Source organism: Canis lupus, chromosome 10 (assembly GCF_003254725.2).
Source record: "Canis lupus dingo isolate Sandy chromosome 10, ASM325472v2, whole genome shotgun sequence".
Taxonomy (NCBI): Eukaryota; Metazoa; Chordata; class Mammalia; order Carnivora; family Canidae; genus Canis; species Canis lupus.
In genome coordinates, this window is record NC_064252.1 from 65,428,135 (window position 1) to 65,454,417 (window position 26,283).

General features: G+C 48.1%; 1 protein-coding gene across 1 annotated transcript; it reads left to right on the forward strand.

The window, feature by feature from the left end:
* Window positions 1–367: 367 nt before the first annotated feature.
* Window positions 368–25,730, forward strand: SLC1A4 (solute carrier family 1 member 4). Its single transcript, XM_025469458.3, has 8 exons — window positions 368–1,111; window positions 10,286–10,328; window positions 12,330–12,392; window positions 13,692–13,858; window positions 18,182–18,415; window positions 20,201–20,395; window positions 20,879–21,013; window positions 22,876–25,730. Exons 1-8 carry the CDS (start codon window positions 594–596, stop codon window positions 23,108–23,110), a joined length of 1,590 nt encoding a protein of 529 aa, XP_025325243.1. The 5' UTR covers window positions 368–593; the 3' UTR covers window positions 23,111–25,730.
* Window positions 25,731–26,283: the final 553 nt, after the last annotated feature.

Consider the following 26,283-nt stretch of genomic DNA (forward strand, 5'->3'; position numbering starts at 1 on the left):
GCGCGCGGTCCTTTTGCACGAGAGGCGGCCGGGTGCACCCACCCCGGCGGCGCCCCAACCCCCAGGGCAGGGAACGCCGCTGCGTTCCACGTCCTCCCGGGCCCTCCGACCGCGCGAGCGGTCCCGGCAGGTGCAGACGAGCCGGGGCCGCCCCGCCGCGGCCACCCGGAGCCCCGCCCAGGCACAGCGGGGCGGGGGGCCGCGCCCCCAGGCCCCCGCGGCGCCCCGGCCCGGCGCCCCGCCCCCCGCGCGGGCGGCGGCGGCTCGCGGGCGCTGATTGGCCGGAGCCGCGCGGGGGGCGGGGCGGCGGCGTGAAGGGGCGGGGCGCGCGCGGCTCGCGGCTCGCGGCTCCCGCTCCCTCCCCTCGTCCCTCCGCGTCCCGCCTCGCGGCCCCCGCGTTGCATCATCTGCAGCCCGCGGCCGAGCGGGAGGCCGGGCGCGGCGCGATCGGCTCAGCCCGGGGCTCCAGCCCGCGCCTCCGCCGGCCCTCGCGCGCCTGCCTCTGCGCCCGCGCCCCGGCTCCCGCGGGGTGGGTTCACTGAGGCCCCCGGCGCATCCCCGAGCCGGGCCCCCGCCTCCTCCGGCTCGGCGCCATGGAGAAGAGCGGCGAGACCAACGGCTACCTGGACAGCGCCCCGGCGGGGGCGGCGGAGCGGGGGGCGCCCGGGTCGGGCGGCGCGCGGCGCTGCGCGGGCTTCCTGCGGCGGCACGCGCTGGTGCTGCTCACCGTGTCGGCGGTGCTGGCGGGCGCCGGGCTGGGCGCGGCGCTGCGCGGGCTCGGCCTCAGCCGCACGCAGGTGGCCTACCTGGCCTTCCCCGGCGAGATGCTGCTCCGCATGCTGCGCATGATCATCCTGCCGCTGGTGGTCTGCAGCCTGGTGTCAGGCGCCGCCTCCCTGGACGCCAGCTCCCTCGGGCGCCTGGGCGGCATCGCCGTCGCCTACTTCGGCCTCACCACGCTCGGCGCCTCGGCGCTCGCCGTCGCCTTGGCGTTCATCGTCAAGCCCGGGTCTGGCGCGCAGACCCTCCAGTCCAGCGACCTGGGGCTCGAGGACTCGGGGTCCCCTCCGGCCCCCAAGGAGACAGTGGACTCCTTCCTCGACCTGGCCAGGTAATGCCCACCCCCCCCCCCCCGCGCGCTCCCCCGCCCCGACCTCTCCAACCTCTCCAGGTGCGCAGCGAGGCGCGCACACGCACCCCGCCCCCGGCCCCTGCTGAGCGTTCATTCTTAATTGGCTGCTGGTGGTGGCCTTGAACGTTTTTTAAGACCTCCGGGTACCGATAGCATCTTTTAGCAAGAACAGGCCCTACCGTTAGGTGGGAGTGTGTGTTAGGGAAGAGCAGCTGTCTCACCTGTGCTGAACTCCTACTCCGGCCGCCCTCCCCGGTGAAAACGTTCCAACCACACCCCGGTATCTTCACCCTGTTTTCTCCGCATCAGGGAGCATTGGTTGAATTTTGCCTTTTGCCTGTGTCCTCCTCCTCTCTCTAATCTCTGGCCTCCCCTGTTAAAACCCTTTGGCTCAGAGGAAGGTGGCAATTTTCAAAGACTTGTCAGTGGACCCAAGGATAAGGAGGCTGGGGTTAGTTGTATGAGGCCCATTCATTGTCCAGAAACATGGCTCTCCCCGCCCCCCCCCCCCCCCCCCCAGCGCTTGGGACAGGTTGCTGTCCACCCCACAGTCAGGACCACTGCAGAGTATTGTGAGTTTCAAGGAACTTTATTCAGAAGGGTGAGTTCTAGAAGGGAGAGAGTTTTGCCTGCTTTTTGCAACTCTCAGAAGTTGCATTTAATCTCTTAAGAGGCAGTGTTGCTTCGGTGGATTTATCCAAAGCCTCAGCCTCCCTTGGGTTTCTCCATTAGCCCAGAGTTCACCGATGGGAAGACCGCAGCCTGGAGGCATGGCATGTAGGGTCCTGGCCAGGTTCAGCTAAGTGAGGAGCTCAGCTGGCTCCGTCTCCAAGTTTCCGATAATTCTGGGTTCGGAGCCTTGGAGGTATGTTTTGTCTGGAGTCACTGAGGCAAAACTCCTCGTAGCTGAGGCTGTGAAAAACAGCAAACCCTGGGCAAAGTGACTTGACTTCCTGCTATTTCCTTTCCTCACTCTGGAAAATGTGATGACTGTCTGCCACTTGAGAGTGTGTTCATTTGAAACTACAACAATAATGAAAAATCCAGAGCTTTTGTATTGAAAAAAAAAAAAAACCCTCTGATGAAGGGGACCAAAAAGTTTTTACCAAAAAGGCAGGTAGAGGTGCCTATTAGGACTTTGATGCGATCACAGTATCTTTGGTACCTGGCAGCTTGATATTTGGAATCTTTCCTTTCAAGATCCTTAAAGTTCTGGGACTTCTAGTGGGGTGCTGAGGGTGCTTTTGGCTTATTACATTCAGCATATATTCAAATTTCTCTAGGACAGAAGGTGGTTATGGGGTTAAAAGGTTCTTTTTTGCTGAGATACGTGGCCCAGGGAAGGAAGTAAGGATGCCCAGCTCTGACCTGCTAGTGGTCCCCAGAGGGAGGCTCAGTAGCATTCTTTTACCTCCAAAAGAAGGACAGTAGCCCCAAAATAGAGCAAGGTAAGAGGTTAGTTTATTACCACCTGTCCAGGAAGGGACATCTTGTTTCCTTTTTTTTTTTTTTTTTTTTAATCTTGTTTCCTGATCGCAGTTTTCTAGTTTTATTTTTTTTTAAGATTTTATTTATTTATTCATGAGAGATACAAAGGGAGAGGCAGAGACATTGGTGGAGGGAGAAGCAGGCTTCCTGCAGGGAGCCTGATGGGGTAGTCGATCCCAGGACCCCGGGATCACAACCTGAGCCAAAGGCAGATGCTCAACCACTGAGCCACCCAGGTGCCCCGAGATTTTCTAGTTTTAGATCCTAACCCCTACAGCTGCCACTTCTGAAGAGAATGGTGACCCAGCATCATGGCTTAGTGGTCAGTGTGGGTGCAGACTTTTCAGTGACTTGGGAAGAGACCAAGAGAGCCTTTGTCGTGGCTTGTTGGGAACGGGCAGCATTTCATCCGCTTCCACAGCCAACCTCCAGCAGCTCACCGATAAAGGTAGGACAGGTGGTATGTTCCTATTTTACGACTGAGGAAACTGAGACAGAGAGATTAAGTGATTTGCTCACGGTCACAGAGTGGTTTATCAAAAGAGGGATTAGAGAAACTGTGGCCCAGGGTTCAGGGCTCTCTTTCTCCCACTCTTCCCTCCCCCAAGTCAGCGTGCCCTCTTAATGGTGCCATGCTGCGTTCTAGTCTGACTGTCTCAGAAATGCATGCTCTGGGCCAAAAGGGAATCGGGTAAGAATATGATGTGGGTCAGGGCAGATGCCCACTTCCTCTAAACAGGACCGGAGCCCCGTCAGTGAGGGAAAGCCTGCGTACCGCTGCTCAGATTTGGCTTTCATGTTGAGCAGCTTGTGAGAAGGAACTGAATTCTGAGCCACATCTGCATGCTTCCTGGGTCTCTGGGTAAAAGTTTTAGGTTTGCTTTCTTCAAAGAAACCCCACGGATGCTAATTTTATGTGACTCTGGGCACGTTCCTTGGCAGAGGCAGGGTGCAGTCCTTCCTGCCTGTGGGCCCTGAATGAAATAAAATAGCTGGCAAACACCTCAGGTATCCAGCAGGCCCTCACGGGGGAACTGCCCAGAACTTAAACACCCAGAGGGAGAGGGAGAAGTCTCTGATGACTTCGTGCAGCTGCTGCCGAGTTTGGCCGGTGGGGGCATGCCTCCGGGCTGCTCTGCTACAATTTTGAATTTTTTGCAAGATGGCACTATGAGTCAGGAAGAAATGAAGTTAATAGATACTCATTATAACTTTTAGAAGATTTTCAAAATGCCATTGCTGAGTAGTTTGATTTCCCAACAGCCAACAGATTAGAAATAACAAAGACTGGGGAGTGTATTTGAGACACTGGTGCTAGAAGCAGGCCCTTTGGGAGCTGAGAAGGGATGATGGATAGTACCTGGCAGGTTGGGAGAGTCCCAGTGTTCTCCTGAGCAGTGCTGAGCTTTATGCCTGGGGATCCAGAACAGCACAGGACTCTCAGAACTGGGTACGACCCATGTGATTGAGCCATGGCTTTTCATCCAAAATGAAATTGTTTGGGCACCAAAGAGACAGAAAGGGGTTATAAGGAACCCAGTCATTATGGAAATTCTAGGTCCCTAATGAGTCTTACAGACTGTGAGTCCTAGAACATGTCCCTAATTTCCGTGTCTTGGCTTCCTCGTCTTTGTGCTAGGCATCATGAAAGCACCTACCTCAGAAGATTGTTCTGAGGGTTACATGAATCAACGTCTGTAAAGCTCTGAGGCCAGGACTGGCCCACTGCATGCTTGCTCTGGTTACAAGTGGAGCAGTGTTACAGAGTTATTTGGGATCTTGGGTGTCTGTTTCACATGGACTTACGGGGATGGCCCTCTTTTCAGTCTGAAAGAAGAAGAAGAAATGCGTGTGGAGAAAATGTCTGGGGTTGCTCAGGATGACTTGAAGCTAATGTTTTTAGGTGTGTTGGGAACTATATGGAGCTTGGAGAAAAAGAAGTAAATGGCTACTGACTATGTTTGGACAAGTAGAATCAACACTGCGGGGAATTTGGAAAATGTAGAAGTCAGAACTGAACATCGAAGAGCCTTCCGTTCTAAAAGGGAGCAGAAATCCTGACATATCCTCTCTGACATTCCAGTTTCTCCCTCCCCCTCATTACATGTTTGTGGTCTCCAAAAATGACCTCAGTTTTCTTCAGCTCTAAGCGGAAAGGATTGAGACAACTGGCTTCTTACATTCCCTTGGATGTTAAAGGTTGTAGTTTTCAAATGGAAAACCAGAGGCTTATCTGCAAAGATGGCAGGTAGTGACAGCTCCCTGGCCCATGGCTCTGTCTGCACTGGCTGCCAGGAGAATGGCCCTGGGCCACTGTGTCATGCAGAAGCATAGCAGGGTGCAGCCACGGGCCTGGTAGACACAAGTGAGATTTTGCCCGTTGCCCAGCCTTCTCAATAGCGGACAGTGCTTTGAGCCTTTCCCTTCACAGAGGGAGGCATGAGGGACTTAACTTTCCTTCTCAAGGACTTGTGTGAATGTGATGCCTCTCCACCTGCAAAGAAGAACATTTCTTTAAGAGCTGCGAAGAAACCTATCGGAGACTGAGCTCTAATATAAGCCCCCAGATTGCAGTCCAGGGAGTGAATAGTAAGTCATTTCTTCGAACTGCTGGCCAAGGCAGCAGCATTTTTGGCCAATGCCTATGGCTCTCTTCTATAGGCAAGATGCAGACTCTTAGCAAATCTTTTTTTTTTTAAGATTTTATTTATTTGTTCATGAGAGACACACAGAGGCAGAGACACAGGCAGAGGGAGAAGCAGGCTCCATGCAGGGAGCCTGATGTGGGACTCGATCCCAGGACCCCAGGGTCACGCCCTGAGCTGAAGGCAGATGCTCTACCAGTGAGCCACCCAGGCGTCCCAACTCTTAGCAGATATAACAAGGGTCCAAATGAATGGAGGTTTCCCTGCCTAATTAGTCACTAAAGAGAAAAAGTGTCAGCTTGTTATTTAAAAATAATAATAATATAAGATTTTAACCCGACTCCTTTCCTTCTGCCACCCAGAAGGCTACCTGGATAGTTAAGACACTGAAAAGAACATGCACCCAAAGAGGTGGCATGGATGGTGATTAAAAGCAGACACTGAGGGGGCACCTGGGTGGCTCAGTGGTTGAGCATCTGCCTTTGGCTCAGGTTGTGATCTCAGGGTCCTGGGATCGAGTTCCACATGGGGCTCCCTGCAGGGAGCCTACTTCTTCCTCACCCCACCCCCCACCATGTTTCTCATGAATAAAATAAAATCTAAAAAAAAAAGAAAAAGGCAGACACTGCAGTCAACTACCTGAGTTTGAATCTACTCTCCCGCTCACTAGCTGAATGGACAAGTCATTAAGCCTCCCTATCCCTCAGTTTTCTTATCTGTGAAATGAGGCCTATAATAGTATCTACTACCTACATTTGTTATGAGGATGAAGTGAGTTAATAGTGGAGTGTCTTGCTAATATTCTCAAGTGTCCCAGCCCCTCAGGGACAGCCCTCAGGCCACTTGTTACAGAGAATTCATATTGTTTGTAGCCTTATTTCCCCAAAAGCCCCTCACCCCAGGGGCCTGGCATTAACCTTTCCAGCTAGAATCTAAAACTGGATATAGGTCTTAAAAAGAGGGTAGATTACTCCCCTGTCCCCCACTGTCACCATAATGTGAGCCCTCCATCGCTAGCCCTTCCTCTGCTCTCAGCCTTGTGGGGGGTCAAGATCTGAAGGGGCATGCCCTGTTAACGGACTCTGTAACAATAAGCACGGAGGATAATAAATATTTAGCAGGTGTACATACCATGCTGTATCCTGTTCTGAACAGTCTTTGAAATTTTCATAAATACCGTAAAGAATTTTTGAACTTAAATAAGAGGAAGTATTTCTGGAACAAAAAAATATACCTAAGCAAAAGTAAATTGTTTTCCATTCTTCTCATATAGGACAGGGAAATGCATACCACCCCTTGACGAATAGGATCAGAAGAGCACACAGTCCCAGATGTATAAAGAAGGAACGGTTTTGAAGTTTTTCATTGTGTGAGCCGCATGAGTGTACACTACCCCGCTAACAGAAGTTCTGCTCTGGCCCTTTCAGCCTCATCTCATACTGGTTTTCTGTTTAAGTAATGTACCCAAAGATCCCTCTAGCACCAAAAAGCCTTGTCCGTTCATTCTTTCCTCATTCGGTCTGACTTGGGTCTCTGAATTTAGTTCAGACATGACATTTTTGCAAATGTTTTTGACTCAGACCTACTCTAAGAAATACACTTTAAATGATGGCATCAGTACCTATATGCCCCCACCTCCACCTGCACATACATACACAACATGAAACAAGTGCCACAAAACCTCATTTTAAATGTGCTACATTCTGGTATTTTCAATTCTGTCTGATGTATCGCATATTTTATAAAATGTTGGCTATAACTACTAAATTGTTTTCATAGCCTACTGATGTTAGAGAAACTTGGGTCCAATGTACATCTGGTGTTAGATAATTTAAGTAAATGTCTAAGGATCAGATAACAGAAAAAGGAAATATCTGAGAATTTGAATAAGATTCAGAGCTCAGTGGTTAGAAGCATCCTAACACCCAATGAAATAGAGACTGTAGAGGTAAAGCATGGAAAGACCATTTGGTCCTTTTTCCTCCCAGACTCTGGATCTCAAAACTCTAAATTTGCAATGTCCAGTATGATAGGCACTGGCCACAAGTGTTTAACTAGTTTAAATGTAAAGAAAATTTAGGGATGCCTTGGTGGCTCAGTGGTTGAGCATCAGCCTTCGGCTCAGGGCATGATCCCGGAGTCCAGGGATCCAGTCCCACATCGGGCTCCCTGCATGGAGCCTGCTTTTCCCTCTGCCTGTGTCTCTGCCTCTCTCTGTGTGTCTCGCATGAATAAATAGGTAAATAAAATATTTTTTTTAAAAATTTAAATATCCAGATTCTCCATAGGACCGGCCATATTTCATATGTCCAACAACCACGCAACTACTGTATTGGACAGTGTTAGTCTAGGTAGAGCCTGAATGGGAGATGTACCAGCTAATGCCTCTGGGTTCTTGGTGGCCCCTCGTGCTAAGTGAGGAGGTTGATCTTGACCACCTCTAAAATCTCTTCCAGCTCAAATGTTTCTTATTTTGAAAGCACACGGAGTTACTGTGTGAATGTGAGGAGTTAGGAAAAGTGCCCGAAGACAGAGCTCTGAGGAGCAAAGCTACTTGCATGACAAACAGCTGATCCCTTGGTGCAGGAGAGCTCAGGAATAAGGAAGCCAGAGCTCATTCACAGCAGCCTCTGTAAGAAGCTTGCAGAAAGATCAAAGTGAGAGCCCTGACCCTACCTGACTATGTAAGACTTACCATAAAGCAACAGCAATCAAGGCAGTGTGGTGTTGGTGAAAGAATAGTCAAATAGATCGATGGAAAAGAATAGAGAACCCAAGTAGATATAGTCAACTGATCTTTGACAAAGAAGTAGAGGAGATACAATGGCGCAGAGGTAAGCTTTTCAACAAATTGTGCTGGAACAGCTGGACAGCCGACACCTAGACATAGACCTTGCACCATTCACAAAAGTTGACTCAAAATGGGTCACAGACCTAAGTGTAAGACAACACAGAAAACCTAAATGACCTTTAGAAAGGCAATGACTTTTTAAATACAACATCAAAGGCACAATCTGTGAAGAGTGCAGAGAAGTGTTTTGCTTTACTCCTAGAGCCTCAGCACCTTGCCCTCTGTGTGGGCAGGAGGGACTGTCCCTGGTCTGTGGCAACTAGAGGGGCAAACGGAAGAGAGGGTGATTTTGTGGATGCAGGAGCTATATCTTCCTGCCCCCAGGGGGGTGCCTTCCCGGGGACTAGTATCTGAGAGATGACCTATAGAAAGTCCAGTCATCCCCTTGAATGTATGTATTTTTTTGGTCATGAACCCTTTGCAGTTAGCACTGTATCTTATTTTTTAACCTTTCAAGCAATTTTGAGATATGATTTAAATACAACAGAATGCCCCCATTTTAGGTGTATAGTTCAATGAGTTTTAATAAAGAATGAGTTGCAACAAAGAAAGTCTAATAGCGAGAAGGAAGCCCCAATTTTATGTAACCTAATCATGAAAATGATATCCCATCACCTTGGCTGTATTCTGTTGGCTAAACGCAAATCATAGGACCCACCCACACTCAAGGGGAGGGTATTGTACAAGGTGTGACTACCAGGAGTCTGTCTTACGTTGCTTGTCAAGCTGGGTTGCCATCAGACCTGCCTACCTCTGAAACCAAATGCACTGCAAGTGGTTGCCTAGAGATTCTAGTGCTAGGTAAACAACTCAACCACGGAACTATTAATGGGTAAGTTTGGCACAAATTGTAACGGATGACTCAGCCTTTTATAAATGGACCGTCACTGGGATTTTGTTGTATATCAGTACCAACATCCTGCATAGAGCCTACCCCAAAGGAGGCCCTCAATAAAAACTGTTTGCTTTGGGGCCCCTGGGTGGCTCAGTCAGTTAAGCATCTGCCTTCAGCCCAGGTCATGACCCTAGGGTCCTGGGATCGAGCCCCACATGGGCTCCCTGCTCAGAGGGGAGCCTACAACTCCCTCTCCCCTGCTCATGCTCTCTTTTGCTCTGCTCTCTCTCTCAAATAAATAAATACAATCTTTAAAAAAAAAAAACTATTTGCATTAATAAATTTTGGTTTCAAGCTCTAGCTTAACTTGATCAGTTCTATTGCCCTTCTTTTATAACAGATATTTTATAAAATCCTTCATTCTGAAATAAAATCCATAAATAGCATTACATACACACGTAATTTTGAGACATCAATATGACTCAGCACTAATATAAAAGATAAAAGGAGAGTAATTTGTAATAAAAATAATGTGTTTCAATATGCAAATATCCTAATACAAAGTGGTTAGGTGCTTTCTTCTGAATTTACATTCACCATTAATGAGACAGCCGTGAATGCAGGCTGGTACTTGATACTGGTGTGTGTAATTAAGGACCCAGATCCTACAATTTGCCATTGGTGATGTGATTTTCCAGAAAGATGAACAATTTCTAGGAATATTCCGAACAAAACAAAAAATTATTTCACGTTTCGCACTATAATTGTATTCCTAGAAAATTCAGTGTATGTTCCAATTGTGCAAAAAGAAAAAATACCTTGTTTTGTAATTAGTTTAGTCCAAAGTAATTATAAATAAGGTTCCCATCTACAGGTGTATCATATAGGACATTTGGAAAGTGTGAGGGCCACACTCACTAGGATGAATGGCCAGGACCTGGCACTCCCCCCAATACACGCTCCCCCAACTGCAAGAACGCCCCCCAATTATTTCAACAATGAAAACATTCCATTGGATTTCACCAGTGGGCAGTACCAGTCCCATTAAAAACCACTGCAATGGGGCTTAACTTCTAGGGGAAAGGAAAGTGATGCAATTTTCCAGAGGACCACGATGGAGATAAGGGTAAAAATCAGCACGCCCAGAGTTATCTATGGTGGCCCAGCAGCCGAGGCATAGTTGGGTGCTTGGATCAAGCAGGGCCCACACTAACTGCTGGGGGGAGAGGGACAGGGAACACGGTGTGTTGAGCTGTCGGGAATGTGCATCTTAAAAGTGGATACTTTGAACGCTGAATTTTAAGAACACTGACAAGTGCTTTCTTTTCCAACAGAAACCTGTTTCCCTCAAATCTTGTGGTTGCCACTTTCCGTACGGTAAGGCCTGATGCTTTGCTAAAAGTAGGAGATTTTTATGGGGGTGGTGTATAAATGATGCTCTAGAGGGTGGGTCCAAGATGGGTAGTGTTGTTGACAAAATTGGTAACTCTGGCCTAAACTCTAATAGAAGGGACCCTGCAGTAAAAACAAACAAAACAGAACAACAAAAACCAAAAAGGTTTTCTAAAATATCCCATTGGTTCCACCATCTTTTCATATCACCTGATAAATACCTTTAAACCACATTTTGGGGATCTCTTAAATGTTTTAGAATTTATATATATATATATATATACTTTTCTGATTATAAAGGTAATATATGCTCATGCAAAAAAATAAAGTGCAAAAATATGGAAGAAAGTAAAAATCACTCATAATCACTACCTAGAGATACCCATTAACGTTTTGGTATACATCCTTCAGATATATGTGTGCTCTCCATGTGCACACACACACGTTTTAAAAATAAAAATAGTTGTGCTGCACATCTCGTTAGTATGTACACATACCACACATACTGTTTTTAACCTCTTTTTGAAGGTGGCATATTATAAACATTTTTTTCACGTCAGTAAATACCCTCCTGCATAACGTTAATGGCCCTATTCCATTGTGTGAGCATATCATAATTTTATTGTCAGTCCCTTATTGATAGACATTCAGATTGTTTCTAATTTTCCCTAATTTTAGCAAGACTGCAAGTAATGTCCCTGTAGCCATGCTTTATGAGGAGAAAGAATGTAAAGATCTAGGTTAGATGGACGAATCTCATTGCCTTTTCCAAGCAAAGACTTTTCTGTTTCTATTTACATCTTCTCCCTCCCCCTCTCTCTCTCAAAAAAAGAAAAAAAATCTGTATCTAACACAGCTGTGGCTTATATATATAATGTGAGGTGGGAAAGAAAGAAAAGGTTTATGAGGTTTTCAGTGCCGCTCACAGAAGGCGTGGGGTGGGTTTTGTTTCCGCTGTCATCCTTTATCACAGGACAGCTGAACACCTCTGCTTGTCTGAAAGCTTGACAAATCAGAGCTGAGAGAGACCAGACCTCATCAGAGGCAGGCACCAAGCAGTACCCCGTAATGGGCTCCTCTTGACAGTTCAGAGCCGAGTGTCCTTAGAAAGGGTCAGAAAAGGCATTTTATAACAGACTCCATTCAATGGTGTGCTCTGCTGCAGGGAGAGACACCTGTGTGCATTGTGCAGCAGTATGTGAAGTCAGTTGTAGGTCCCAGTTTAGAGAGTCATTTCACTTCTGGTAAGTGAGTCTCCCACAAGACTTAGCCAGAAAAGGCCATCTTGCCTCACACCCTTTGCTTTGGAGAGCAGACGCCAAGGCAGATTAGAAGTAAATGTGGAGGGGCGCCTGGGTGGATCAGGAGGTTAAGCATCTGCCTTCAGCTCAGATCATGATCTCAGGGTCCTGGGACGGAGCCCCGCATCCAGCTCCCTGCTCAGCAGGGAGTCTGCTTCTCCTTCTCCCTCTGCCCCACCCCCCCACCTGCCCAGCCCTGGCTCATGCTCTCATCCTCTCTCAAATAAATAAATAAAATATTTTTAAAAAGGAGTAGATGCTGAAAAGCAGTCAAGCTCAAATAAGTGTTGGAGCAAAGCAGGGTATAAACATATGAATGAATATAAAAGGACACATTGAAAAATGAACTTCAACATTACGAAATTAATACCGAAGCTCAAATAGTATAACTTGTCAGCTGTTTGAAATATCAAACTGCCAGCATAAAATTGCACAGACTTTCTCCTCCAAACCATTGTCCCTAATGGTGTGGGTCCCTAAATAACTCAGAGGCCTCTTGGGGTGTGTGCCACTTTGGTCTTAAGTAACTTTTGTGCAGTTCTCAGAGGCCCTCATCAGGCCAAGTGAGGAATTCCCAGAACACTCAGAGCGAATTAGAAGAGTAAAGAGGTCCAGCAGACCTCAGTTCCTCTGGTTGGCCTCCACCTGTGAACTGACAGCAGGTTCCTTTTTCTCTTGTTCCCAGTATGCAACTGATTACAGAGAGGTGATCCACAACACGAGCTCCGGAAACGTAACCCATGAAAAGGTAAAGCTCTTTAGAAGATCACTCGTGGCAAATCATTTATAAAGCAAACAATACTTTTTAATTGAAGAAGCATACATGATGCAGCTTCTCAGCAGGGCTGACAACTCTGGGCTTTGAAGGAACTATCTGGAAAACATAGATTAGGTTTGCTCCTTAGGTTATTTACCAACGTGGCCAAAGGCCAGCGTCTGTAGCCCTGGAATCTTCAGCAGATGCATTTCAGCAAATTGGAACTAATGTCCCTTTCTTCAAAAAATATTTTGTAACACTCTTCTATGCATAAAACTTGTCTTAGGGGCTTAAACTCATGATAGCCATCATTCATTCACACATATTTTTTGAGTAACGATTACTGGGGAGGTCCCAGCCTTCATGATAGAGCTGGAAGGGACCAGAGACCTCGAGGACTGATTATTCAGTGCTGCTCCAGAGCTGTCGTGGGAAGAAAGGGGCCCTTTCCAACCACACATACAGCTTCTCAGGGCTGAGGGCTCTGAGCTCTACCAGCCTTTCTTGAGGAAAAGTGCTACTTAAAAAAAAAAAAAAGTCAAAAGCTAGTAGTTAGTCCAATGCACTTCATCCTGCAGGTGAAGAACCTTGAGGTCAGAGAAGCTATTTAATATCAGAGCTGGGACTAGAACTCAGATCTATGGTAAAAATGCTCTTTCTCTTTTTACCATGCTGACCTACGTCTCCTGTTTAGAATATCATAATGTGTTTTGATGGAATAAAACATTTGTCCAATATATGCTTGTAGTAGTGAGATTAAGTATTATGTGAAAAAATAAGGAATACAGTATATCTGTTTAAATCAGTGACCTGGGAAAGAATATCCTGAAAATATCCATGTCGATCCTGAAAATCTTTTGTGAAATGTGTCAGCTAGGAGGCCACTGCAACAGTCTAGCAACAAAGGATTTGTTGACATTTGGGAGGCACAATTAAAATCATTGACTCTCGACCTGAAGGAACTTCTCACCAAACAACTCTTCTTTTATTTTTTTTAATTAATTTTTTTATATTTATCATTGCAGTGTAGTTGACATACAATGTTATATGAACCAGCTCTTCTTTTAAAAACAACCCTTTGGGGGCACGTGGGTGGTTTAGTCGGTTAAGCATCCAACTCTTGATCTCAACTCAGGTCTTGAGCTCAGGGTGGTGAATTCAAGCCCTGCATTGAAAATGTTACTTGATAAAATAAAATAAAAGCAACCCTTTGAAGTGATGGTCCAACCTCTACTCGAAGTCTCACTCACCTGTTGTAAACTAGACCCTTTGTCTCCTCTGACCCCACAGATCCCCATTGGCACTGAGATCGAAGGGATGAACATTTTAGGATTGGTCCTCTTTGCCCTGGTGTTAGGAGTGGCCCTAAAGAAACTCGGCTCTGAAGGAGAAGAGCTCATCCGTTTCTTTAATGCCTTCAATGAGGCGACGATGGTGCTGGTGTCATGGATTATGTGGTAAGTGTGGCCCGCCTGGTACTCTCCCTCTCATTTCTCCTGCCACCTAGAAAAGAACCCAAGTCTTCTGTCCGAGGTCACCCCTGTGGGGCCACCTGGCTAGGTGCTCAGCCTGTGGTTGATGCACCATAGGCCAGACTTGATACAGGGGGTGGTGGAGGTGGAGACAGTTTCTCCTCTTGTCCAGAACCTCAGAGAATCGGGCACGTGCCATCATTACCAGTCTCTTCTTCAGCACCCGCAGTGACCCCTTATGATTCTATCACTGGTGATTTATTTATGACTTTCCACCATCATCTATATCATATGGGATGCCCGTATCATCTTTTGGGGCCATGAACTCCATAAATGTGCTACCTGCTGCATAAAATAAGGCTTAAAACAATAGACCTCAAGCTTCAAAGGGGCCCCTTCCTATAATATTTCACAGCATGGAAAACAAATCCATTTCCACCGCATGCATATATAAACTTGGAATGGTCTCTTTTTACATAAATGTTTCTTTATGTAGCATCAATAAAAGCACAGTTGTTTAATAAAAACCATTGGATTGATTTCTGGCTAACAAGGACAAATTTGACCGGAGGTCTCAAGGTGACTTCTCAGAAATCATACCAATTTCAGTGCCTATCCCTTCAAGCTCCCAAATTTTGGATTAAAGGAAATTATGCGAGAAAGTGATGTTCCCCGTGTAAGACATTTGTTTTCAACCTGGAAACCAATTTATAGTCATTCCTTCAATTCAGTGTACTAGTTACATAAGCAGGTCTTCAGTAAGGCAGACCCTGCCATGTGTCTGACTGCAGTGGGAGGTCTGTTGCCCAGCAAATGCACCTCACGCAGAATTAGGGTTTAAAATGCCTTAACCGGCTGAAGGATTTCAACCAGGTTTGAGAGGGATCTCCAGTAGCAGCTCTTTCTATTTCTTTCCTTTGCTAATTACCTACTGTAATGTCAAAGCACCTGCCTACCCTGCACCATATAACACCTCAACGGATTAAATACAGGCTCAGCAACCTTTGTAGACCATATGGTCTCTGTCACAACTACCAACTCTGCCATTTTATGATGAAAGCAACCATGGATTATTTATAAATGAATGAACATGGTTGTTCCCATAATCAGGGTACCAACCCAGGCATTAAACTATCCAAGGAGGAAGAAAGAAAGAAGGAGAGGAGTCCCCTAAAAATATTGAAAGAAAACATAGGGGTATGGAAATTCTTCATAAATAAAATATGAGAAGTAAAAGCCATTAAAAGCTGTTAAATTTGACTACATCAAAGTATAAAATGTTTGCATACAAAATATACCTTGAATAAAGAAAGGCACTTCATGAAAAAAATTTATATATAATGTGTACATGTACACACACACACACACACATACACAAATCTCAAAGCATTAGTATCCAAAGAACTGGTACCAGTTCACAAACTGTTTATCTGTCTGCAGTGAGATTTTTTTTAAGATTTTATTTATTTATTTGACAGAAAACACAAGCAGAGGGAATAGCAGAGGGAGAGGGAGAAGCAGAAGCAGGTTCCCTGCTGAGCAGGGAGCCTGATGCAGGGCTGGATCCCAGAACCCTGGGATCATGTCCTGAGCCAAAGGTAGACACTTAACTGACTGAGCCACCCAGGTACCCCTGCAATGAGATTTATGGGGAAATTGAGAATAAGTGCTTAGAAACTTTTATAGCAGTTTCATATTGCTGCAACATCTAACCACGTGATCACTTTTCTAATATTTTCATTGTCTTTTATAAGAATATTGGTCCATGACTAGATAGAAATACACCAAAGGCAATTTGACAGGCACTAATGTAAAGAATTCTGGTTGTTGAAAAAGAAAAAAGACTGAGTATATTATTAGAAAGTGGACACCTGGGTGGCTCAGTCAGTTAAGCATCTGCCTTCAGCCTGAGTCATGATGCCAGGGTCCTGGGATCGAGCCCCACATTGGGTTCTCTGCTCCATAGGGAGTCTGCTTCTCCCTCTCCCTCGGCCTGCCACTCCACCTGCTTGTGCTCTCTCTCTCTCTGTCAAATGAATTAATTAATTAAAATCCTTAAAAAGAAAAAAAGAAAGAAAGAAAGTGGACAAAGTATGTGAGCAGGCAATTCATGGAAGAGGAGACCTGGATGACCAATCAACATTTTAAGGGATGCCCAACTCATTAGAAATCGGAAAATGAGAAGTTTGGTTTTATCAGGCATTGATAAGGGTGAAGATAGTTTCCAGCATAGGGTGGGATGTTTAGCAGTATCCCTGGCCTGCACCCTTGAGATGCCAGTAGCAACCCCTTCCCAAAGCTGTGACAACCAAAAACATCTCCCGGTGTTGCCAGATGTTCCACAGCAACAGGGAGCCAGTGGTGCGGGGAAAAGATTCTCCTGGACAGCTGGTGGGAATGTGAGTTGAAACAGCCACTTGAGAGAGCAATTTGTGGATATCCACTAAAATGGAAACTATATACACCCTACCACTCAGCAGTTCGATTTCTTGGTGTCTTTACCCTAGAAAACACAGGCATGTAGGCCAAAGAGGCTGCCTGGGGCATTGTTGGCAAAGACAGAAACCTGGGAACAGTCTGGAGGTCCATCAGCAGAACGATGGCAAAATTGTCTGTAGGATTTCAGTTCTGAGGATAATATTTTTGAAAAATGAGGTGAAGGTGGAAATAACCCAGATGTCCATTGATAAATGAACGTGATGCAAAACGTGATGCAGACATATGATGAACTATGATTCAGTCTTGAGAAGGGATGAGATCCTGACATGAAGAAACCTCGAAGACATGATGCTAGGTGAAATAAGCCAGTCGCCAAAGGACAGATGTTGTATGATTCCATTTACAAGAGGTACCTGGAACAGTCAAAATCACAGACACAGAAAATAGAGCAGTGGTTCCCAGGACAGGAGGTTATTGTTTAATGAACACATAGTTTCAGCACAGGATACGGAGGGTACAGGAGATGGAGAGTGGTGATGGTTGCACAATGTGAATGTACCCGAAACCACTAAAGTGTACACTTCAAAAAGCTTAAAATGGTAAATGTTTTGTCATGCATATTTCCCCACAATTTAAAAAGACAAAATGAGGTAGATTTCCATGTATTGACATGAAAAGATCTCAAAGACATAATGTGGGGTTCAAAATAAACACACAGACTTAAATACATACCTATATATCCAAATGGATAGCAAGTAGGAATAGTTACATGACGAGGGGTCGGGCGTGATGATGGTGCCCCAGAAGAGGATTTTGACCTAACCCGTGTTTTAATTTTTTGAAAGGAGAATGCATTCATGAGTTGCTATGGAATTTAACATTAATAACACTGCTTAGGATATCTCCGTAAGGAAAATTCAAGAAACCAGTGACAGTGGCCATCTCCAGGGAAGGAAACGGAGTACTTGGAAGGGGGCAGACGTGGGAGGGAGACTATTCATCCCTTTGAACCCTTTCAAATTTGAACTATGTGATAGTATTTATCTGTGTAATTGAAACTTGCAAATAAAGTCAATGGTTACAAAATTCTCCCTAAATTTATATTCAATTCAAAACAGCCGACTTTGGGGGTTTGTAACTCCCAGAGTTCATTCCTTCCCTTTTTTCTTCCCGTCTTGCCATTAAAAAAATCTTCACGTCCGAGGAGTGTTTCCCGAGCGAGGGTCATTGTTAATGACTTTTTCCCACGGAATCATGTTCTCCAAACCACAGAGAATTTAAAACTTAACAAAAGTCCCGGCTTTGGCTCAATTCTGTATCACAGCAATTCTGCAAAATAGGTGTTGGTCTTTTGTGTTACTCAGTTCTCAGAATAAGCCTGACCAAGGCTGAAAGTCAAGTTCCCAGTCCCAGAGGCTTTGATCTTAAGGAGTTCCTTGGCTTTCCACCTGGGAGCCCAGGTGGTTGATAGCATCCCTCTGTTAAGAACATAATGTATCAGAGGGGAGAGATATCTGGGTTCTGGTCCCGACTCTGTTATCCATGGTGGTTTATCATGTTCATTTCACTCAGTTTCACGGCCTGTAAAATGGGCCCATTCTTTTCAGTTCTTCAGGATCATTCAAGGGAGAGCTTCCTTTTTTTTTTTAAAGTAGGCTCCACGCCCAATGTGGGGCTTGAATGCACCACCCTGAGATCAGGAGTTGCATGCTTTACAGACTGAGCCAGCCAGCCACCCTTAGGACCATCCTAGGGAGAAATGAAGACCACTTAGTTGAAAGTCCCTGTGTTGTGTATCACAAGGGCCTGCATCTCTGAGGCCCGTCATCACATCACTCTCACTGACAAGTACCTGTGCTCATGTCCTAGGTATGTACCTGTGGGCATCATGTTCCTGGTTGGAAGCAAGATTTTGGAAATGAAGGACATCATTGTGCTGGTGACCAGCCTTGGAAAATACATCTTCACATCCATATTGGGCCACTTTATTCATGGCGGAATTGTTCTGCCACTTATCTATTTTGTTTTCACAAGAAAAAACCCATTCAAGTTCCTCCTGGGCCTCGTCACACCATTTGCCACAGCATTTGCCACCTGCTCCAGGTGAGTCCGTTTCCGGTGCTCTTGGCTGCCCTGCACCATATTAATATGGAACCAGGTGAGGCCAGTCGTAGGTGCACAGCCAGCATCGTGACATATTTTAATTTCTTGAAAACTCTAAATTGGTCTCGTCCGGTTTTTTGAATTGCCAGCCCCACACTTTTATGGAAGTGGGTTTCTGGGATCACCAGAATGAGGAACTGCCTCATTGCCTTCTCCTCCTTGCTCCTTAGGGGTCAGATCATTATTTAACCCAGTTGTGGGTCCTCACCCTAATTAGTAAGACCTTTGCCTGAGTAAAGAAAGGGAACCGCTTAACTGAAAAACCTATTGCAGGGGAGTTTCTAGAATGATGCCTCCCCAATTCTCACTCTAGATACATGAATTAGAAAATAAGACCAAGGCATCATGGTGAGGAATGGCTGCTTAGCTCTCTGGGAGTCCACAGGGTTGTGGGATTATCTAATTTAGTGCAAAAGATGTCACTATTGGAAATCCTTCCCCAAAATTGGGCTTTCCAAGTATGTTAAAGAAAACTTTCAAAGGATGGCAGCAGATTGCATTCAGACATGTGGCTTTTGCCTCTCCACTGCATGTTCCCCATCGCCCCCCATCCTGAATGGCTATATAATAAGGTGGTGGTGGTGGTGGTAAAAAAAAAAAAAAAAGAATTAGGGAGGGAAGTTTCTGTGGCTTAGGAACAAACCAGCTTCTCGGCGGTGCCAGCCGCCGTCTGTGGAGCCCACAGAGCTAGCTGGAGAGAGCAGGGCTTGTTCCTCATCTAGGAACATAGTCGCTCACCAGCCTCTCACAACCATTGCTCCTTCTTGGCCTACAAGGGAAAAAAGTCATAGTTCGCCTTTTCTAGTGGGAGAGCAGGGAACAGTTCAAGAGAGGAGACTCGCATATCACATAAACTGTCCTTTGTGGTCTTTTTTATTTATTTATTTTTTATTGGTGTTCAAATCCCATTTACAATTGCACCCAAAAGCATAAGATACCTAGGAATAAACCTAACCAAAGAGGTAAAGGATCTATACCCTAAAAACTACAGAACACTTCTGAAAGAAATTGAGGAAGACACAAAGAGATGAAAAATATTCCATGCTCATGGATTGGCAGAATTAATATTGTGAAAATGTCAATGTTACCCAGGGCAATTTACACAATTTAATGCAATCCCTATCAAAATACCATGGCCTTTCTTCAGAGAGTTGGAACAAATTATTTTAAGATTTGTGTGGAATCAGAAAAGACCCCGAATAGCCAGGGGAATTTTAAAAAAGAAAACCATAGCTGGGGGCATCACAATGCCAGATTTCAGGTTGTACTACAAAGCTGTGGTCATCAAGACAGTGTGGTACTGGCACAAAAACAGACACATAGATCAGTGGAACAGAATAGAGAATCCAGAAGTGGACCCTCAACTTTATGGTCAACTAATATTCGACAAAGCAGGAAAGACTATCCACTGGAAAACAGATAGTCTCTTCAATAAATGGTCCTTTGTGGTCTTGAGAACGTTTCGCACTATGAGGTAACGTGGGGTTTCTTGAAGTTGTTGGAACAGATGTATCCAGGTAAGTAATGTAACAGGTAAATCTAGGGAGTCAGGTTTGGAATATTGGGGAATTGACATCCCCCACAATTGTGACAGAAATGTTGAAACAACTCCCAATTTTTCTCTTTCTTCAAGGGGAGAAACCCAGACATCGGATGATGCTAATTGCTCTGTTCCTGGGTCTGAGCTGGGAAGGGCTATTGTCATGGCTGTTTTTCCCTTTCCAGCTCAGCGACCCTTCCCTCCATGATGAAGTGCATTGAGGAGAACAACGGCGTGGACAAGAGGATCAGCAGGTTCATCCTCCCCATCGGGGCCACCGTGAACATGGACGGGGCAGCCATCTTCCAGTGCGTGGCCGCGGTGTTCATTGCCCAGCTCAACAACGTCGAGCTGAAGGCAGGGCAGATTTTCACGATTCTGTAAGTTCATTATTCTCCATCTTTAGGCCTGGGTCAAAACTTGAGGGTTGGTTTGTTCTTTGTTTTTGTCGTGTGTGTGATTTCCTTTGAAACCCCTCATGAATACCATTCTCACCATGACTTGGTGACATCTCATTTAGAAGATGACAGCGTGAATTCATTACTTGAGGAGAGGGAATCACCTCTGAAGGGCTCAGCAGGCAGGAGGATCTAGGGCTGTGTGGTTTTGGTTTCTTTTTTAAGATTTTATTTATTTATTCATGGGAGACACAGAGAGAGAGAGGAGGACATAGGCAGAGGGAGATCGATATAGGACTCGATCCCAGGACCCCTGGATCATGACCTGAGCTGAAGGCAGATGCTCATCCACTGAGCCACCCAGGCGCCCCATGGTTTTGGTTTCTAATAGCTGCCATATTTTGCATTTCCCTGCGCCCACACCATGCCCTGTGTTAACGGCTAGTCTTCTGTGCCATCCCCTAGAGTGACAGCCACAGCGTCCAGTGTTGGAGCAGCAGGCGTGCCAGCTGGAGGGGTGCTCACCATCGCCATTATCCTGGAGGCCATCGGGCTGCCCACTCATGACCTTTCTCTGATCCTGGCTGTGGACTGGATTGTGTAAGTAGCAAGTCTTAAGGGCACCAAATGAAAGAAAGTCTCTGTTGACTCCCCTTGGAGCTTGGCACCCTGCTGGGTCTGAGGCATGCAGAGAAACTTCAAATATGCCTTATTGGAGGAGCCTACAGTTGAGCTGGTAAGACAAAATATAGAGCTAGGAAAAATTAAACAGTATGAGAGTCATGGATGACCATGAAATGTCATTACTGAGAACTTGGTTAGTGCATCCAGGAAAACAGGGGTCCGAGACCCGGGCTGGGCCTCCAGTGCAGGACCACAAGACACGAAGGTCCAGTGGAGATCAGGAGCTACGTAAGAGTCATAGCCATCGGAGCAGTGAGCCTCTGGGAATAGTTGACCTGGAACATCCAAGGATTTCTGGCAGGGAGTGAAGATGAACCCAGCTGATGTGAGTGGGTGGGACTCAGCGGAGGAGGAGTTAGGAAGGAGGTGTGATTCAGGCCACCATCACCAGGGCTCCTGTAAAAGGCACAGAACTGTGACTGCTGATTCTGAGTGTGGTGTCCTTGAGTCATGTGATACCCTCTTTAGGTATGAGCAATACTTGTGTTATAGGGAAGGTCACCTGAGGTACTAATGCTGGACAGTAGAGCACACGGGTAAGGAAGCGAGCCCTGGAGCCCAGGTCCAGCTTTACCGCTTACTAGTGGTGTGATGGGAGCTGTGCCGTGCTTCGATCTTGCTCACTGTCAACTGGGAATAGCTGTAGAACCTCCCCAGAGCCGTGTGGGAGAGTAAGTCAGCTACGTACCCACAGTGCATAGGAGAGCTCCAGGCCTGCGGTAAAGCATTCAGGAAACGTTAGTGAGGAAAGACGCTCCTGGCCAGGCTGGCCAGAGCCAGCAGGGCTCCCCTAAACCCTGGAGTCTGGCACTGGGCTCGTGGCTCTGCCCACTGGGGGTTGGTGGGTTCCAGCCTTTGGTGTGAGCCCTGGAAACTTGAAGGGGCTTCTCAGAATCCTTCCGGCTCCTCAGAACAAGGGAGGTGAAATGTGCAGCAGAGACACGCGTTGTCCAGACGGCTCATCAGAGGGGACTCGGCCCCTGAGCTGGTGAGTTGGACGGGACCAGAGCGGAGTGTCAGAGGCCCCGTCTGCTTCCTCCTCCAGCTGCCGCTGCGTGGGGCAGGCAGGCCCCGTAGAGGCAGGTAGGAACAGGGACGGGGCACCGGGCAGACTGCCCAGTGGAAACCCGAAGTCCCAGGAGCCGACCACCACCCCGTGGCCTCTGCTTCCACAGCCCTCAGCTTCTCAAGTTCACACTTTGCCCCCTCTCTCCAAAGTGGGAGCTGTACTTGCTCTGAGCCCCGGGAGAGAGGGTGTTACTGGGCTAATCTGGGGGAAGACAAGCCCCCGGAAAGGCCGGTGCTACGGGATGGTGCTTGCCAGCCACAGGGAGCCCAAGAGGGTTAACACCCAGCGCAGAGTGTTGAGGGGGGAACAAAGGGGCGTTCCCACAGCGTACCGGTGAGCAGGAGGGAAGCTGGATCCGAACCCCTGTCTACACCATCGCCCCAGCTGCGTGGCTTTCATAGGATGGTGGCTGCCACACGTAAATACGCACATGGAAGGTAACGGATCAGGTGTTACTAGATGCACTCAGTTGTGAAGTGTGGATGGGCGACTTTTGTTTTCTTTATACTTCTCCTCTTTCCAGGTTTTCCACAGTCAGGGTCTGTTCCTTTCATGAGAATGAGGAATATTGAAAGGAACTCGGTCTACAGTAAAGTGAGGCCCATGCCTGAGTGGCCTGGCGCCCAGGGGACCGCAGGGCAGGCCCGCAGGTGCGGTGGCGCCGGCCCTCTCGGCAGCATCGCCTGCACGGCCTTCTCTTCTCCCGCAGGGACCGCACCACCACCGTGGTGAACGTGGAAGGGGATGCGCTGGGCGCCGGCATCCTCCACCACCTCAACCAGAAGGCGATGAAGAAAGGGGAGCAGGAGCTGACCGAGGTGAAAGTGGAGGCCGTCCCCAACTGCAAATCGGAGGAGGAGACGTCGCCCCTGGTGACCCACCAGAACCCCGCCGGCCCCGCAGCCAGCGCCCCCGAACTGGAATCCAAGGAGTCGGTTCTGTGAGGGGCCGGCCTGGGGCCTGCCTGGCAGCAGGGGTGGCCCGCCCCGTGGGCACCGTGCTCCCAACCTGAGCCCCAAGCAGGGCTGTGGCCCCGTCACCCGTTTGAGGATCACTTCTTGGGGCAGGCCATGGGCTTCCTAGCGGGGCCCGGTTCCCGAAGACCAGGACACTCTGACATTTGGCTTGATCGGCATACAGGTGCCACTGCGTGTGCTTCGGAAACACGTCCTGGGGCTGCTGGGCTGGGGGCAGGACAGGCCCCCTGGGGACCCTGTAGTTAAAGCTCGGAACAACGCACCTGTGCTCTTCACTGCGCCTGGCCAGCTGTGTCTTGGGGGCCTTCCGGGGAACCTGGGGGGTTTACTGTCCTCTGACACACGGCCTCGTGAGCCAGAGTCATTAGAGAAATTCCCAAATTCTTACCCTTGGCTGGAATTCACTGAGCTGGGACGCGAGGTGTCAGGATCTCTCGCTACTATGACGTGTGGCTGGTTCCGATGCACTGGTTGCTGGGGGCGGGGGGGGGGGGGGCGCATGTCGTCCAGCTGGAAACACTGCAGACTGTGTTAGCACTGTGGGGGCTCTGGTCAGTGGCATTGCGTAAATAGCTTAAATTCTGAGCTCAGAGGAAAGGGGGTGCAGCTGGCAAGGGGAGGGGAAGCAGCCAACCAGGACAGACGGACACGCACACTCAGGCAGACACACACAGTTGTCCTCGTTCTCGTCCCAGCCCCAAGGACGTTTCCTGCTTTCCGTGAGCTGGCCTCCGACAGCACTGTGGCTTTATCCTCATCCACGGCGCTCTGGGAACAGGCCAGAGAGGGCCCGCCCCCTCCACGAACTTCCCACTTAGGACACGCTGGCTTATCAATCTAGTCCTATAATTCAACTAGGCCCCTAAAATCCTGCACCGTGCAAAACAAACACAAAAACGAGAAAACACAAACCCGCTCACCAATTAGGGTGGGGTGGGGCACCCCCATCCCCAGGTCCCCAGGCCCCCCTGGCTTTGGCTGATTGCCACGGGCTTGGTTTCTTACCCTACCAGCCCATCGAAGTTTAGAACTGTAAACCAGGTGTCCCTGTTCCTCCAGATACCTGCTCTGACCCGGTTTGAACCTAGGTGAGGGGGCTTTGTAGAGACGACGGTGTGGCCAGGCACAGGAAATGCTGGGGCTGGCGGTGTGTCTCCATGGTGTGACCTGCAGCGAAGTCCTAGGCCTCACTTTACCCCATTCATAAAATGGGGCTGACATCACCTGCCTCTTACCTACCTCAGAGGGATTTGGTGAGGCAAACTGATGGAGTCCGTGCAAACACCCATCGCACTTCTTGGATATCAAGTGCTTACACCCCTATGCTTTTTTTTTTTTTTTTTAACCCATGGAATGCCTTTGTCCACGGAGGCTTCGTTCTCCCAGTGAACACGCCGTGTAGGACAGAACTTTGTCCTCCGCGTGCGATGGCAACTTGTCGTGACACTTGTTCCCTGTGTAGGTATTTGCCAGCATCAAGTGCAAACTCTTCCTACCAATTCAGGTGTTCCTGAAGGAAACACCCCATCTTCCAGCACATTTCCAAGTTCCCTTCCTCGTGACTCCCGGGCCCCAGGCACCTGCCACCTCACAACAGGCCATCTAACAGCTCCCGGGCTTTCTTATTCTCCCCGCTGCTGTGGCCTTGCTGTCACCCAGGCCCCGCGGATGGCACAGGCTGTTAAGACATGTGACCTGGGTGTTGAGAACGGGTTGGGGGGGTCAGAGACGGCAGACTGGGGGGTGTGCCTCAGTGGGACAGGCCGGGAAGAGCCTTGGAGCACAGAGCGTCCGGTGGGGGGGGGGGGGGGGAGAAGGCCCAGCTCCCTCCAACTCTTTAAACCAGCCCGGCCGCTCCCAACCCCGTGAGGCCGAGGGACAGGAACGAGCCCAGAGGTGCCTGGAAACCTCCACCCTCTGGCTCCCTGCTGATCCCTTCTTTTCTTCAAAGGACAAACAGTCACATTGTTTGATCCCAAATTGCAAATGAACATTCACTATTTTTCGGCCTCCCGTAGATCCTTCTCTCTCCTTCTTTCACGTGGATACATGGCTGCAGATGCACACAGACGCATTTACATGTGCGTGCATCTACACATTGTTTTAGCTCCAATCCAAGCAGGTTTGAATTTGGACAGAGGTGACCTTGCCACGTTTATGGCTTCTGCAGACTGATTTTCCTCTTTCTCAAAGTAAACTTCACAAAACGTAAAAATTGGAGCCGCATATCCCAGGGTCCACCGTCGTCTGTCCCGAGCCGGGCAGTGCAGTAGGGAGAGCGCCGCGGCCTGGAGCTGGGGCTTCTGTACCAACACCCCCCACACACACCCATGAGGTGAAGGCACCCTCTTCCCTGGGAGCAGGAAGGTGCCGTGTTTCAGTCTGTAAGAGGGATCTGACCAGGAGGGACCTGGCTGGGGAAAATCCCACTTTCTCACTCTCTGACGCTGTCTCCCCGCCACTCTTCTAACATGTCGTCGTGTCGTAAATACTGTCGAATACTGTTCACCCATGACTGTTTTGGTGTGCGTGACATTTGCCTTAAAACATAGCAGTCCTCCAAATGAATACAGTATTTCTACTAGGATCTGCGCGTTCCTTTATTGCTCTCTTGTGTGTCCAAGTGGCGTTTACCGATGGAGCTCTTCTAGATGGGGCTCTTCTAGTTGGAGCTCTTCTAGTTGGGGATCTTCTAGTTGGAGCTCTTCTAGTTGGAGCTCTTCTAGATGGGGCTCTTCTAGTTGGAGCTCTTCTAGTTGGGGCTCTTCTAGTTGGAGCTTTTCTAGATGGGGATCTTCTAGTTGGAGCTCTTCTAGTTGGAGCTCTTCTAGATGGGGCTCTTCTAGTTGGAGCTTTTCTAGATGGGGATCTTCTAGTTGGAGCTCTTCTAGATGGGGATCTTCTAGTTGGAGCTCTTCTAGTTGGAGCTCTTCTAGAGGAGCTGCCTGAGGGGGACTGAATTGATTTTTGTTCTCCCAGCTTGTAGCTAGCCTGAGCCCCTGAGGCACCGGAGGCGCTCAGATGGGCTGGGCTAGGCTGCTGCAGGGCGCTCGCTGATGGGCCTGCACAAGGCCAGCATCCAGCTCTTTCTGGGCACCTCAGCTCTTCACCACTGGCAGGGCTTATGAAAAATTGAGTGG

Bases quoted from the DNA above. Each gene is read 5' to 3' on its own strand.
- SLC1A4 (XM_025469458.3), top strand. From the start codon at position 594: ATGGAGAAGAGCGGCGAGACCAACGGCTACCTGGACAGCGCCCCGGCG. The intron at 1,112-10,285 runs GTAATGCCCACC...CTTTTCCAACAG, and splicing joins TCCTTCCTCGACCTGGCCAG to AAACCTGTTTCCCTCAAATC. The intron at 13,859-18,181 runs GTAAGTGTGGCC...CTCATGTCCTAG, and splicing joins CTGGTGTCATGGATTATGTG to GTATGTACCTGTGGGCATCA.